This window comes from Alternaria novae-zelandiae (genome assembly GCF_023758075.1).
Source record: "Alternaria novae-zelandiae strain BMP 2774 chromosome Unknown scaffold_24, whole genome shotgun sequence".
NCBI classification, from domain to species: domain Eukaryota; kingdom Fungi; phylum Ascomycota; class Dothideomycetes; order Pleosporales; family Pleosporaceae; genus Alternaria; species Alternaria novae-zelandiae.
Window position 1 is genome coordinate 512,555 of NW_026056984.1, and position 16,184 is coordinate 528,738.

The window sequence follows — 16,184 nt, forward strand, 5'->3', positions numbered from 1 at the left end:
GTGAGGAGGTGTTAAGGGCGACATTATGTTAATGTATAGCTAGTGTGTAAGCAGTTAAAATTATCTAGGTAAATAGTTTAGAGTACAATAAAAAAGTAGGTAGAGATTAAAGGTATATTATATATGCAAGGGCGTTAAAAGGCGCTTAAAGTGCTAAAATAGATAGTACTGTAGTTGCGATGTGTGCGATAAACGGTTGTATGGTAGCGATCCTACACCTATCGATATCTCTTCCTACATAGGAACGAGCTTTAGTCACACTAACCTTCTAGAAAAGCGTAACATACTCTTAGCTAAGCGCGCGCATAGTGGCATATAAGCGTATACAACTTCTATCACCCTGCTTTCCTGCCATTCCACTCAGCAATCGGAAGTGTCGAATCACCAAAACCCCGACCTTCCACTCGTGGAGTCTTCTCCACAACCGGAAGTTCAGACGCGCCACGCGCTCCTTGACCAATACTACAGGCCACCGGGAGATTCGCACCATATCCCATAACCTGCTCCGCGTTCAAGGCCCTTGCTCTTCTTTTGTATAGCAGAAATATTCCCAGTACGATGAGACCGACCCCGAATATAGCACCAAGCGCTGCCCCGGCTACAACACCAGAGCTCAATCCATTTTGAGGAAAAGGAATAGGAGGCGTTGAGGTTGTTGATTGCGTTTCAGTAGCAGTGGATGAGGTAAGACTTTGGTCACCGGAAGGACGACGAGACGTTGACTGTGATGAGCGATCCGAAGTCCGGAGACTAGACGTTGAGCTTCTGGCTCCTGTGCTGGTGTTGGATGGTATGCTAACTATAGTGCTAGACGTAGGGGGTACAGCAGTAGCTGATCGCAATGGCGTGGGTAGAGGTACAGTAGTAGCTGGGCGCGGTGGCGTAGGGAGTCTTTGAGTCGTAGTATCTTCAAGACCGGAGTCTCTGCATTGAGCTTGATTAGCAGCATCAGTGAAGCACTCCATGCTCGACGGGCAGCAGAGCCATCCACCAAAACCACATGGGGTTTTGCAGTCACGCCTCTTCAGCACATGGATGGGTGTTTCAATACGTAGCGCTGTGGCGACAGCGCATGCGAGTGGACCAAGTGAGACGAGAAATTGGAGAAACTGCATATCGGCGCCGGGAATGGGTCAGGAGAAGAACTTCGAAGTCCTTGTAGAGCGGCCTCGATAAGTATCGATCAAGGCTGAGGTGCGCTACTCTGTGTCAAGCTATGTCTTGCATACCTGCCAACTTGGCACCTCAAGGCTGAGGCAAGGCTGAGGAGATGTTCATATCGTGGCGGGGAGACGGGCGAGATGTCGAAGCTCTCGAGAGCTTCTCCGCGCGCTTGGCGAACTTTTTAAACCAACCTTATCTTGTGACTCTGTTTCCGTTGTAAAGTTTTCTTTTGGTTCCGCCCACCAAATCTGCCATCACTCAAAACATCCAAGCGGTCGCGACAACAACACCAACTCCCACAATCCCACACCAACTCCTCTCTACCCTTCCACCCGAGCCCGTCGTCGATGAAGCTGGCGCATCAGATGCATCGGATGCATCAGTCGACGCCGTCAGCTCGTTGGTAGTCGATGCTGTCGATTCCACACCAGTCGACTCCGAACTCGAACCAGCACTCTGCGCAGCACTCGAGAACAACGCGCTAGTAGTAACACCACTCGCAGCCCCGACCCCGGTCTCAGACACCGATTGAGAACTTCCCACGCCTGTGATATGCGTCGACATCTCCATCTCCATCGACGTCACAGTAACGGAACCCATGCTAATTGGTGTCGGCGTGACAGTAGCAAGATCCGAGCTGACCACCAGCGTCAGTGTTGAATTGACAGAGAGGTTAGGAACCTCGCAAAGCGCTTGATTATTCTCGTCCGTCATGCAGATTTCGTCGCCGGTACAGCACAGTTGGGCGGCGTAGCCGCATGCCGTACCGCCGTTGTCGCATGTTTGCGCTGATGCGACGCAGTAGTGGGAGTAGCAAGCGAGAAGGAGGGGTAGTGGGATGGTGAAGCGCATGGTGAGTACTAGTCGCTGAATTGTGGTGGTTTGAGTAGGAAGGAGGTCGAGTTTTATTGTTTGTTGTGGTGCGGTCTTATTGAATCCTTCTGTCGGCTAGGCTAACCTCATCTGCTGTTTCTCGTATTACGGATGTTGGACCTCAATTCGCGTGGTTAGCTACTTCTCATCGTTTCTACGCGCATCACGACAAATACTAGCATGGAAAAAGTTGAGTCGTGATGGAAATCGAACAACGTGTCTCATGATCGCTACTCTACCTCGATCCAGTAGCACCACCTCTATCTCTAAGCCAACGCAACGTCCTTCCTCTGCGCCTTCCTCTCCTCAATCCCCTCCCTCCACTCCCTCCCCTTAACCGCCGTCAACCACGTGGCGCCCGCTCCCGCCACCAAAAAGCCCGCGCTGATGGTCGAAAACCAACCCACGCCAATCGCCCTCACAGCCGGCAAACACGCCGCACTCCCCGCCGCCGCAAACATATACCGCATAAAATAATTCCCCGCCACAACCTCCGCACTCCTCCCCTGCATAACATCCAAACAATACGTATTCAATGACGGAAAACAAAACAGCTGCGCCACACCCTGCAGAAACATCATAACAACAGGCAGCGCGATGCCTCCAACCCTTTTCTCGACGCTCCACCCGTAGACGAGCATGCAAGCGGGTATGACGCCGCCGAGGAAGAAGACGCAGGACCGGAGTCTGTCTTCGGAGACGCGGTGGCCGCGGCGCTGGATGTATTTCTTGACGATGTGGTCGGCGTAGCGGCCGCCGAAGAAGGTGCCGAGGAGGTAGCCGCAGCCGGGGGCGATGTAGAAGAGGCCGGATTGGAGGGGGGATTGGAGGTTGAAGCGGGGGTTTAGGACGTAGCGGATGGGTGTTAGGAGGGAGTACATGTTCCACACCAGACTGCTACTCGCCAGTGCCGTTAAGAGGATATTGGGATACCGGTATAGTTTGACGACGCGGAAAGGGTTTAGCCATTGCCACATTTTGTGTGCGCGTTGTTTAGTGGGGAGGCCGACGAGTTCATCGGCGCGCTTCTTGTGGATGGTTTCGGGTTGCAGGAAGAAGCAGAAGAGGGTTGCGGCACCGGCCAGGGCGGTTTGCAGCCAGAAGATGTCGCGCCAGGAACGGAATGTTACGATGATGCCGCCGATGAAGGGGCCGAGGGCGGGGCCGATGAGGGTGCCGCTGAGGAACCAGCCTAGGGCTGTTGCGCGTTCGGTCTGGGTGGGTGTTAGTAGGGGAGGTGGTGTGGTGTGTGAGAGCTGTGATGAACGCTCGTTGCATACGCCGCTCCTCAAATTGATCTGGAAGCAATCACCAACACTGGAAAAGGGCATACATACCGGTTTATACACATCCCCAATAACCGCACTCCCAATCACCAAAAACGCCGTCCCCTGAAACGCAGTCAAAATCCTAAACACAAAAAAACTCGCCAAATTGGGCGCCAACGCCGTCCCAATCGAAAACGCAGTAAACAACCCAGCGCTCACAACACTAACCCACTTCCTGCCATATATATTCCCATACGGACCGTAGAAACATGGCGACAAGCCCATGAAAAGCATGTACAAAGCGTTCGACACATTGATAATACTGCCATCCGTGTCAAACGTCTCCGCAACTTCAGGAACAGCAGAAAGCACCGTGGTACTGGAGATCGGGGCCAGGAAACTGCAAAACGAGACTACGGCTACAATGACCATTTTGCGGCGCTCGGTGAATTTGTTGTAGATGACGTCGTTGTCGCCCGTGGCGATGTACTGGACGTTGGCCATGTCGTGGTGTTGGCTGACGGAAGAGACTGTGCGTTGGAGTTGGAGACGGTCTTGGTCGTTTTCATTGCTGCGTGGCTGGGGGATGATGGAGGCGTATTCGGTCGTCTTTTCAGGTTCGGCAAAGGGGGAGTTGGTGGGGAGTTGTTGGCCAGCGGGTGCTAAGGAGGATGTGGAAGAGGGTGCCATTTTGAGTGCTCATAGAAGGCGAGATGGTAGAATAGATACTAGAGTTGGTGAAGGAGTCGGGAAGGGACTCGTGCTGCTGGTTAGAGTGTTTGCAGCGACATTCGAGGTGTTGGAGGATGGAGAGGAGAGAGAGCAAGTGACGAGAGACGTTAGATATGTTCACGATTAGAGTACATGTTGGGCTATCTTTGTGCATTAGCGCTCCTGCAACGGCTCCATATCCGCGGGTGGAGACTTGTCGCTGCCCAAGGAGCGTCTTTTCCGTGAAGATTTTCGCCTACATCGTGTCGAGAGGTTATATCCGGTGAGTGGAGTAGCCGACATGGGTGTCGGGCTAAGAATGTCCGGTCGGAAACTTTGCCGCCGACGATGGAAATGCTCCGAAGTATGCTGCATTTGCGTACCAAGTATCTTCTCGAAGAAGTCGATGCACGACTAGAGTAGTTGTAAGATAGTGCACGCCTTATGAGCGCTGGCCAATACTGACCTCGGCACATGACTCCTTGGCGCACCAGACTTTCACATGCATGATGCAGACGACCACGTCGAGTGAGCTCAGGCGAAGAGCCCGCAAATATATACGTGTATTCGTAAGCCATGCGACAGGCCAAATTTGTACGGTGAAAGATTCTAGATAACCCAAACGTGGATCTTGCAGTGAGATCTCGTGTCCTGAACGCCGATGATGCAGTTGCGCTTTTCAAGCAAAGTAACCCTCTCCCAGCTCATATGCTGAGCTTGTCTAGACTCAGGCGGTCGGCGCTTCTGTGTCGCTTCACCATGCCCAGCTTGTAGAACTTCTCCTCGCCCGTCGCTGTTCGCCCGCCAATGTACCACTTCTCGGCGCCCATGGCTTCGTGGAAGCCTTCGGACGAGCTGTCGGAGCCCCGCCTGCCTCGACGCGACGCGCCTGGTATTGGGAAGGCTTGGGCTTTGGGTGATGTGGAGCGGTTGTAGGGGGCGGTGTGTTGTCGCGTGGGTTGGAAGTGGCCAGTCGCCTGGACGGACACGGTTGTCGCACCAGGCGATGGGGAGCGCGTCTTTGTGGTGATGGTCCGTGACGACGCGGCTGTTGTGTCGACGGTGTTGTTCTGTTGTGAGGTGGTGTTTTGCGAGTACGAGGCCACAGACGCTGCTTGGGAGGCCGTGGTCTTCTGGAGGCTGGGCTGTTGCGCGCGGAAGGCGGCGAGGAAGCCGCCGAAGAAGGGGCGGTTGGTGGTCATGGTGGTGGTGGTGGATGTCTGATCTGGTGAGGGTCGCTGGTGGCTCTGGGGCATAAGATGGCGTCTATAAACGTCGAATACTAGCGGCGGTGTAGAGGTGTGTGGTGTGTTGGCGGCTCCGCAACGGCGTTTCGTGCAGCGACCAAATAACAACAGCACAGGCGGCGCTTCGACTGCGCCGTTAAGCTCGGGCTCTGCGACGTTTTCTATTCCATGCACTAAGGGCGGGTCGTGAGTGATGGTTGGTGATGGTTGGCGATTATCGGCGCAAATGTGCGTGTGACGTAGGCGAGCTGCAGCTGGGGTGGGCGTCTACGCGTCTATATGTGAGGGTATGCGGTGCCGTTGATGTCAGCGGGGTAGGCGGCGACGCGGTTTATAGGAGACTGGGGGAGATGGCGGGGGGAAGGAGGTTTGGCAGGTTTGGCGCATCGGACCGTTGCTGGAGAGGAACATGTCGGAACCCACGACGCACCTGACGAGCTGCCAGTGCGCCTCCCGAACCTCGTCCGAGGCCATCCCCAGTACCTACCCTACTAACAACCACCATTCCAAGATAGCGGAGCCATCGAATTCACCCACGATGCGCTGTTTGGCCTGTTGCTCTGGGTCTCGCTTCGCCATGGTGTGCAGCTCTGACAGATCCACACCCGCTGAATGGCCGCCCACATCGCAACGGCCACCTACGCCGCCAACCACGCACATCTCCAGAACTCGTTCGCATGCCGTTATCCCGCTTGGCCTTATCGAGGCAAATCATCGTGCACCATCAAGTAACGCCCAGTAGTGGACCGCCATGCTCGATATGCGATCGCGATGCCCTGTTGTGTCGCCGGCTATTACCTGCCGCATGCTCTTGGAGGTGTGAAGAGCTCCGAGTGGTTCCGATAGCCCGGAACACCCACGAGGAACCTGCGCTTTGCAACACCTCGCAGCTCATACGACGCACGACGGTTGAGCTAACCCTCGTCATGTCTATCCATATCCACCAAAACGCGGGGTAGTCCGAGAATTAGCCCGTCTTCCCCAGATCTGGATATCACATAAAGAGTGACACGGCACTCTTCATGGCGCCGGTGCTCACACACATTCATTGACATATGCGAACGCATATGATCGGCATAGCATGGTCACGTGTTGTAGAGCCGCTTGTGACGTAGCCATGTGTAGACTCTCTCTGATCACAACCGGCAGACAGGTCGAGCATAGCGGCATATCGCTGCACGATGGATACTCATCAGCCTCTCAGAACCATCTCGCTGTACACGAGCGTCATGGCAATCCAACTGCTTCTGCCATGTGCTCTCAAGGCAACCAATCAGCCCCGTCAGCCTTGTGCACGGGCCTCACGTCCCCTCTATTAGGCAACCCTTTGCGTGGCGCAACTATCACCAACACCCTCTTCCAACTGACTTCTTACGACTGCTTTCTTTGAATCTTGTGTAGCCGTTTAGAGCCTTCAGTCACCGTACGACATCTTCCCAATACATCGCTATTGTTATGGCGACATTCTCTCTCCTCCCCACCGAGCTCGTGGAGTACATCGTATCCTATCTCGCTCAACACGATATATACGCTGTTTGCCGAGTCAACAAAAGTCTTTCCGATCTAGCCATACCGTTCCTGTACCGCCATGTTGATCTCTTCATACCACCTGGCAACAAACTCCCCAGGATCGATCGCTTCTGCCTAAATATCATCAGCGACAGCCGCAAAGCTAACAATGTCGAGTCAGTCCGCCTGGGACTATCACCAAGCGAAGATGTCAAGCAGGGTCAGCGGTGGCTGGCCCCGGACAAGACCTTTGACGATAAACAAATGTTTCGAAAAGCCATGGTTGCGCTGAGTGATGAGACGTTGGTGGCTGCGGGAGACTATCTAAGAGACGCCATCTACATGCGCGAGTACTCTGCCTACGCAGCGCTCGCCCTTCTCGTCCTTCCAAAACTCCGTCGACTCGACGTAGCAGATTACAAGCAGGCCACCTTCGACCACCTCCACAATGTTCTTCGCAATCTCGACCCCGGAACTCTTTGGAACCGGCGCTATCCATCGCAAGTTCTTCTTGATCGCCTCTCATCTATCAAAGAAGTATCCCTCATGGTTGACCGCAAGACCGGGGTTTGGTATCCAGGAGACAACAACCGCAATCCAATCGGCCACTTCCTGAACATCCCGGGCATTGAGAAACTCGAGTTGTTCAACCTTGGCGGGCAGTCGCATGCACATGGCGTGGCTATATCGCACTCACTGATAGCTTTTCCCACAGCTACTAACATCACTACGTTGGTCTTCCGACACTCGGGTGCCTTTAACCGGGGTCTAAAGTCTTTGTTCCAATGCACGCCAAAGCTACGTTCTCTTACGTACGATTCCTACTTCAACGCCCAGGCACAGACTACCCAGCGAGGAGATCTGCTTATGGTAGATGCCTGGAACGAGCACCTCAGGCCCCTGCAATCCACTTTGGAAGTCCTAGTCCTCACCGCGGAATACTCCGACCCAGACGCCTTCTTCTTCGCCCAACCCCGCATCGGCGATAGACTCTGCGGCTTTCTTGATCTCACCGACTTCACCGAACTACATACCCTTGAAGTCGCCTTCCCTTTCCTCACTGGCGACGTCGACTTCTCCATCACCAAGGATATTTATCCCCTATTCCCGCCAAACCTACGCCACCTCACGCTACGCCCCGATCTCTCGCACGCCCAACTCCCCTTCCCCTTCGACTCCTCCATCCTACCCAACGGCCTCACATTCGAAGAGTCAAAACAGGAAGCACAGTGCCTAATGAACGCCCGCATGGACGTATCCTACATGTTCCAAGCCTCCCTCTCCCTCCTCGACTTCTGGCCAGCTTTAGAATCCATGTCCGTCTGGCAGCCTGCCGATCCGTCGCTCGAGTGGTTCGACGGCCAGATTGAAGACTTTGCGACGACGTGTCGGAATAAGAATATCACGGGGAGGCTGCTGAAGCCTATGTTGCTGAGGTGGAAGAAGGCCGAGCATTGGGATTTGATGAAGGAGACGACGCTTTATGATCGCGGTGATCCGCAGTTGGGTGTTGTGGATAGGTTTTGGAGGGGGGAGTGGGAGGGGAGGCCGCTGGGGATGGGGTGTCAGTATCATTTGAATGCGCTGAGTAAGGGGAAGGTTAGGTTGCGGAGGTAGGAGTTTGATGGACTATCCGAGACGTGTCTCGTACACCTTTCTCGCACTTTCTTCCGCAGAAGAAAATTACCTTTCTCAAGCACTCCAATGCAGTCCAAGACAAGCTCTCACACAACTTCGGTTGCTCTCAAGCAAACTCCGCCGCATAATAGTTTTCACCTCAGCATACTCAGGCACCTTTATCATCTCACTTGTCACTGCCAGCACCAATACGAACGACCATGGCTACCGACTACAACTACTCCGACGAGTTTACCTCAGCTCAATACCTACCCCCCGGACGAGGCCCTCTCCTCATGGAATACAATCCCCCGCCCCCACCAGATCAGCCCCTCCTGCAGAGAATACTCCACGCAGTAACAGCCCAGTTGTCTACAGACACCATCACCATCTTCGTTACACTCGTCCTCACCTCGGTCTTCTGTCGCTACTGCAGGGCCCTTATCAGCGACTGCTGCAAGCGCCGTGTGAAGCCCAGAGCCGTCTGGTGCCCCTTTATATACGGCCTCATCTTGTTCGTTGTTGTGAAGGGTCTTTGGGATGTGAGAATGTTGCGGGACGAGCTTAGGGAGGTGTACAGGGCTTTGAACATGTGTATGGCGATGGCGACGATGCCGCCGGAGAGGGGGATGGGGATCTTGGGGAGATGGATTCATGAGGATGAGTAGCTGGGGGGAGGGGGCGTGTGTGGGATGAGCGATGTCTTACCTCTTGCCGCTTCTCGACTCATACATGGCCGGCCGGCTTTGCGACATGTCGAGACAATCTCAAACAATGATTTACCCTTACGGTGAGCAAGCGATACTAATAAGTGACAGCTACAAAAGCAAGCGCCTCACCGGGTATCTTCATCCTGCACATCCGATCGACACGGCATTGAGGATTAACACACGACCCTGAAAACAGTTCTCTTAATATTAACCAAGTCGAGTACAAAATGTCATCCTACTATCACTTCTGCCAACAACTTCCTCCACTCATCGCAACCATTTTGCTCGCCTTGATCTTCCGCAAGATCTTCTACAAGTACCTCAACACTGCTAGGAAGCGCAGACACGCTATCAAAGTCGTTGCGGCTAATGTTGGTATCACATTTCTCCTGTATGTCGTCGGTAGGAATGTGGTCATGATAGCGGAGATGCGGGATCGGCTTGAGGTAGAGGGCATATTGGGGAGGTGGAGGTAGCAGAGATAGTGGGCGAGCGTTCGGGGGAGGGTTGAATGGCGGATCACGAAGACGGTTTACAAATGTGTACGAAGGGGTGTGGAGAAGAAGCGGTGGTTGTTCGAGAGGGTTAGAGAGATAACAGGAAGAGTTCAGACCGAACGCGCGAAAGATGTCAAAGTTACTTTGTACTAGATGCCTTCCTCTCAGCAAGAATGCGAACATGCGTTACACTCTCTCCTGCTTGTGCGACGCCCCTCATCGCCTTCACGTACCCCAGATCGCCCTCAACACTCGCATCCAAAGGCCCCAATATCCCATCTCACAACTCAGCAACATCTCCTCCCTCTCAGCTAACTGAACGCGCAGTTTTCCTACTTCTAGCATCCCGTGAGCAAAGGTGTAGATGGTGATCGCCATGACACAGGTGCCATTGAGCGCACCCTGATTCGGCCCCTCGTCCCGCAGCCGATAGAGGTAGATGAATGCGAAGAAGTAGACGAATAGAGAGGCAAGTACGGCATAATCGAGGAATAGATGGAAGAGTTGGGTGGTTGTCATTTTGTATCGTGTTTTGGTTGGGGTTGCGGAAGAGTTTAGATACCTAGGTACCCAGGTAGGCGAGATTGAATAGCCCGGGCTGTGGAGACGGGCGGTCGTGATGATTGTGGTATTAGGCCGGGCGCTCACGAACTACGCCTTTTAATGCATGCGACAGTGATGCAAAGTTTGCTAAGTCATTGTTGGCGGTGTCGTAGGATACCCGCGAAGCGGTTGTGAGCCGTTCCGGCGTTTGTAGAGTGTCAACTTTGAGCGGATATCTTTGATGGGAACAAGGAGATGTTGTTTTCTTGAGAACCACAATGTCTGACAAGGCGGATATGCATGGTAGTTTGCTTCCGAAAAGTAGTTACCAGGTGGAAACTACCTAATGCATCGCAACTGGAAACGAGTTGCAGCAAGCGTCGGATTGACGCCGTGTTCACACAAACGTGTTCTTGGTCGTCAGTCCTAAACGCGACCGTCACTACGAAGCCACATAACCGCCCACCTTGATTCTCTACTTACCGAGCATATCAAAAGCTCATTCTACATGTTCAACACAAACATTCAGTCCCTGTGATACTTCTCCTTATGCTCCTATTGAACTTCCATTACCTAGGTAGCTTCCGCCGCTCTTCTTCGCACATCCTACACCTAATCCCATTCTCATACTTGTGATGACATCTCGTGATTTCCCTATCCGACCACGCCAACTGGTGCCGTAGCTCCGTGTCTTCCGATAAGTCACCTACATAAACGCAGATAGCGAGAGCAGATGCAACAACAGCGATGACCCAATATGCATCACGTTCTAGAATAGCTTTTTCGTAAAGAGAGGCGAGCATCACGAAGATGAAGAGGAGCCAGAGGAGGACGATGGTTTGGAGGAGCGGCCACAGGAGGGGTGTGGTCGGCATCATGTCCTTGGTGGCTGGATGGGTAGTTGGACGGTTCCTGGGTTGGTTAGGGAAAGGGAGTAGTTGGATGGATGGGTGGATGAATGGATGACTGTTCGTGGTAATAGTTAAGATGAAGATGAAATGTTCATATGATACGGTCTTTATGAATGCGACAACAGAGGAAGGGGTTTGTCGACGTCTCTTTCGCAGTGCTGGAAGATCTTGTTCATGTTCATCGCTGTACAGCCCAGCAATCATTCGACTTCCCAGTTTGAGCATTATTCTTTGACGAGAACAAGAGATCAAGGTTATCTCGCTAGCTATAGTCGTTTTTTGGTGCAACAACGCGGTCCCTGATTGCTCCCCAAAGGTATCTGCAATACGAATTGCTCAAAGCGAAGGTGTTTGCAAATGACAGTAATCAGAAGATAGCAATCTTTCGAACGATATCGTCATATACCATCGTACCACCGTCCAACCGTCGGCATCATCCATCTCCTCCTCTCCCGTCGAAGCCAAGTACCAACCAACACATTCATCCACGTACTCAAGCACATCAAAGCCATTTCCCGACATGTCAGACACATTCGCTCAGTTCCTGTGGTCCTTCTTCTTATGCGCTCTGTGCATGCTTTTCCATACCGTTGTAGAAGCCATCTTGAACGGCCGTACCTACGAGCAGACTATACACCGCCTCCAGCATGACCTGCGCGTTATCGTGGGATGGGGCGTCCCGGTGTGCATTGTGGGTCACTTCTTTGTCGTTGCTGTTGTGAAGGCGGTGGGCGGAGAAAACATTAGACTGCCATGGATGCGTTGGTTGTGAGATGAAGGGGGCCGGGGGAATGGTCGCGTGTGGATGGTTGATGAAGCATGAGGAATGAAAAGAACCTAGGGCAGAATACTGGAGAATGGATAAGGCAGAATAATTTGGCTAGATAGTCGAATGGTGTACAACGTCCCGGTGGATAACGCGGTTTACTACTTCCGTGAATGCGTGCCTTGCTTAGCCTTTTGTACTATATCAACATGTTAAAAGCCTAACGTACATGTGTAATCCCACGACGTCATTTGGCTGCACGTACCTTGTGGCCTGTGCTCTGCAAGGACTACTTTCGAAAGCAGAGAAACTGCTAGCAACTCTGAAGTGCTTCTGAGAAGAAGTAGAAAGATACAATCGTCAAACTCGGATTACTGGCGTTAGCTATCACGCTTTACATCTCGTCTACTTGATCAAAGGAGATAGCAAGCGCAACGAATCACCTAGGTAAGTTGTGGATATATTAACATGATCGCCACAGACTTATTAATACTACCTACAGCATACCGCATCCAGCCATAATGTCCATCATCTTCAAATTCACCATCTTGGCAATCTACTGCTACGCCCTCTTTAGTGAACATGTTCCGGAAGCAGCGCGGTTTATATTCGGTACCGCGTGTACGCTCGCCCGATGCGATGACTTCCGGTCATACAAAAGCGACCCGGCTCTCGAAACATGCAAACACAATCTCGATGTCCTTGTACGGCGTAATCGTGAACTAGAGACCCGCCTCAAAGAGAGCATTGATGAGAGTCGGTGGGCCCGATTCAGAGACTACGAAGACGACTCTGAATTGGTAAAGGTGGTGATGGATTGCTTGGCGGAGCGTGTGGAGGAGGAGATTCGGGGGGTTAGGAGGCGGAAGGGGGAGGAGGTAAAAGAAGGAGGGGAAGGGGAAGAAGAGGCTAAAGAGGGACGGGAGAGGAATGATGGAGAGATGCGATCAGAATCAGATGAGGCTGAGTGAACTCCATTCCTGTTCTACACGTTTCAAAGAAAAGAAGGTTCTGGTAACGCGAAAATACTTCTGGAATACTGGGGTGATTTGATGCGCTCTTTGACCTCTCCGGCTTGATGAGTGCAGGCAGCAAACCCAATCTCATCGAACATAGCTACATCATCAGAACGTACGGATCAGATCACCATCGCGCAACGTAGACCCCATCCCATCATGTCATCGTACACCACCATAGGACTAATAATCCTTGCAACCTACTCCTCCGTCTGGTTCGTCCGCATCATTGTCCACTCCCCGCTAATCATCGTATTGTACCCGAAATGGGCCAGGTTCCTCTCGCTAAGCATATCCGTCCTCGCTGTGATCGCAGCCTACCAACTCCGCACAAGCAATCAAGCCCTGCACACAAGCAATCAAGCCCTCCACACAAGCGACCAAGCCCTACAAGCATGCAGTCACAGCATTCACGCGTGCGAGAACGATATCCAAAACGTCACGCAACAGTACGCACTACTAGAAGACAATCATCCTATGAAAGGAGTGCCAGTGTTGAGAGCTGAGCTAAGCGAATGTCAGACGGAGAAGAGTATGCTGGGGTGGTTCGATGATGCTTGGCGGGTGCATGTTGAAGAGCACGGGGGAGACGATGACGGTGAGTGGAGAGGGAAGATGATAGATACAATCCTTGGACAGATGAAGGACTCGATTTTGTCTGCTGAGAAGAAGAGGAGAGCCGAGAAGAGAGAGGAGTCAGGGAAGCATGAAGAGAAGTAGAGGATGATTTGAATGTTGGGGAAGTGTGGAGATGCAAAGAATGTCCTGGTGAGGCGGAAACCGTTCTAGAAAGCTGTAACAATGAATTGTGCGCTTTGGTCTCTGCGGTTTGGAATTAGTGTAGCAAACCCAAATTCACAAGTGTGTCTATATCAACAGAAGAACAAGAAGGGAAGAAACCCCATCACGCAACAAAAACCACCTCATCATGTCACTACGACTCGTAATAGCCGGACTCATAACTCTTACCGTCTTGATCACACTCTTCATCCCCCACCACTTCGAACTCAACCGGCTCCTCTTATCCAGCCTCCCCATCATCGCCGCGTTCACCGCCATCGAGATCTTTACAAACGACCAAGCCCTCATTGCTTACAGCCACGACCTTCAGACATGCAATCACGCTCTTAATATGACCCTGCAGGGAGGGGTAGTACAAGCGCACAGACACAGTCATCACATGGCTGCTCTAAAGGCTAATCTAGGTGAATGTCTAAGAGAGAGGGATGTGCTAAGACGGATCGAGAAGGAGTGCAATGTGCGTGACAACGTGGACGGGGAAAGCGTGCAGTGGATAGATAAGATGGTAAGGGGCATGAAGGAACAGATAAGGGAAGGGGTTTGTGCCATTGGGCAGGAAGGAGAGGTGGAGAAAGGAGAGTAGTGGGAGTGGAGGGTGGAGTGTGTGGAGATGGATGTTGGAGTAGTGCGAAGGTGACGCGATGGAGGCATCTCGCCACACAATGTTAGAATTCGGCGGTGGCTTGGAGATGGCGTATGGAAATATCAAAGCATTTTAATAACCTTCGTAAAGATGCGAGGAGTGTAGCCTGTCATGTAGAAGAATGGTCACGATGAAGGTGGAATTTGCCATCTTGCACGTGCCCTCGCGTGTTGTTAGCGCGAATGGCGCGTCATAGCGAGTTGCATCCCGCGTTACCTGACCCCAACACTTACATGAACATCCGCAATGACGGATATCTGGAGCGGAGATATTCTGCTACCCGACGGCAATGTTATTAAAGGTATACACTCTCACTTATCGGAAAAATTAGTCGCTAATCCTCACAGGCGTCGGTCTCGCGTCGCAAAATGCCGCGTCTTCTCCAGCCCTCCCCGCCACGTCTCTGCGCTTCCTCACCACGGTCGATACCGCCAAGATTCCACTATACCTTTCCGCCGGCCCCAGTCTGGACGTATGGACGACAGAGGAAGCTACTCAGACTTGGTTTGAGGCCGTCCTGCTGAGCAAGCCTACGCTGGCACACGCGCCCAACACTGCCGCGAAGGAATGGTGGGACCTCGCGCGATCACAATCACCAATTGGTTTTCTTGTACAAGTCCAAAGGGTTGAGGAAGAAGGGCGAAAACCCAGAGTGACTGAAATCCTCTTCTATGGCACCGTCGCCGCTTCTACCACGGCTGGGCTACCCACACCACCGTCCTCGTCTCCGTACATCGACAATGCGCACGCCGAGATACTTCCTGAGCTTCGGGTTCACGCACTGCCGCTTTCGTCCGATCTCCTACATGCTACCAGCGTCGACTTCCCCGCCGATGCCGACCCTCAGTTCCTTCCGCCCCAGCACGATTTCCATAACCCCCCAACATCACCCAAACGGACCCGCGACATATTCGAAGAGGCTACCATCGCAAACAAGAAGGCGCGAGGAAGGGGTGGAAGAGCAGTCTCAGCAGCAGCAGCCCGCGTGAGCGAGTCTCAGCAGGCATACAGCCACCGAAAGTCGTCGCTCTCTATCGATTTGAAAGCCTCGTCTTTCTCCGACTCCAGACCAACGTCTGCTTCCGACCATCTAGCCCGCCCTTCTTCACGTCCACTCTCGCGATCGCCGAGCATAACCTCCGATACAAGACCTCTCAGCCGAAAGGGTCAACCCGACGCGCATGCGAGACGATCGAACCTGTCGCAGGTCGCTACGGTACCCATACAGCCCGAAGAGCCAACAACCGAGTCGCGCAACAAGGACGCACTGGTCAAGGTGGTCATGGCAGCGATGCGCATGCATGGCTTGCAGCAGCGGAAACAGAATAGGTCTCGCCGCGCCTCCTTGGCTGGCGCCGAGGAGAGTCAGCAGCGCAGTGAAGAAGCAGCCGCTGAAGAGGCTGCGAAGGACGACGAGTACAAGCTGATATACCACCAAACCTTCAAGGGTGCACAATTGGCACTGGTAAGACGCATATGCCCCCATCTGAGACCTTCGCTGACGATGTTACAGAGAAAGCACATGTCCGAAAAACCGCTACACGCCACGCCCGACCGAATGCGCGACATCGTCGAGAAGCTCCTGGCGCTCTTTCTCTCCGACCCGCTGGCCGAACCTCCGCCCCCCGAGATACCTGCGGACCCAGTTGCCACACCTGGTAGCAGACCTAGATTTGTGATCCCGGGATCCACACATGGCCATGCCAGTCCGTTCGACTTGCCTAGTACACAACGACGTCCTGGCATGATGAGATCCGTTACCGATAGCCATGTTTATACAGGCTCGCCAGTGAGCAAGAAGAGGGGTACCACGGGCGAGACGTTGACCGTGCCTGCGTGAGGTGCCAATACTGGATACGAGAACAAACCAATCACCGTCGGCTACGATGATTCACTCTCGTCGGGATT

At 53.0% G+C, this 16,184-nt stretch overlaps 4 protein-coding genes across 4 annotated transcripts; 2 read left to right on the forward strand and 2 right to left on the reverse strand.

Annotated features, from left to right (window-relative positions):
- Positions 1-2,303: 2,303 nt before the first annotated feature.
- J4E88_009521 (uncharacterized protein) lies at positions 2,304-3,809 on the reverse strand (the record flags this gene model as incomplete). The annotated part of the gene is made up of 2 exons (XM_049403120.1): positions 2,304-3,251; positions 3,525-3,809. 2 exons carry the CDS (start codon positions 3,807-3,809, stop codon positions 2,304-2,306), a joined length of 1,233 nt encoding a protein of 410 aa, XP_049251248.1.
- Positions 3,810-4,720: 911 nt separating this feature from the next.
- Positions 4,721-5,218, reverse strand: J4E88_009522 (uncharacterized protein; the record flags this gene model as incomplete). The annotated part of the gene is made up of 1 exon (XM_049403121.1): positions 4,721-5,218. The coding sequence occupies one exon, from the start codon at positions 5,216-5,218 to the stop codon at positions 4,721-4,723; it is 498 nt and encodes a 165-aa protein (XP_049251249.1).
- A 1,500-nt stretch (positions 5,219-6,718) lies between these two features.
- Positions 6,719-8,389, forward strand: J4E88_009523 (uncharacterized protein; the record flags this gene model as incomplete). The annotated part of the gene is made up of 1 exon (XM_049403122.1): positions 6,719-8,389. The coding sequence occupies one exon, from the start codon at positions 6,719-6,721 to the stop codon at positions 8,387-8,389; it is 1,671 nt and encodes a 556-aa protein (XP_049251250.1).
- A 6,133-nt stretch (positions 8,390-14,522) lies between these two features.
- Positions 14,523-16,116, forward strand: J4E88_009524 (uncharacterized protein; the record flags this gene model as incomplete). The annotated part of the gene is made up of 3 exons (XM_049403123.1): positions 14,523-14,577; positions 14,624-15,741; positions 15,790-16,116. The coding sequence occupies 3 exons, from the start codon at positions 14,523-14,525 to the stop codon at positions 16,114-16,116; spliced, it is 1,500 nt and encodes a 499-aa protein (XP_049251251.1).
- Between the last annotated feature and the right edge of the window lie 68 nt (positions 16,117-16,184).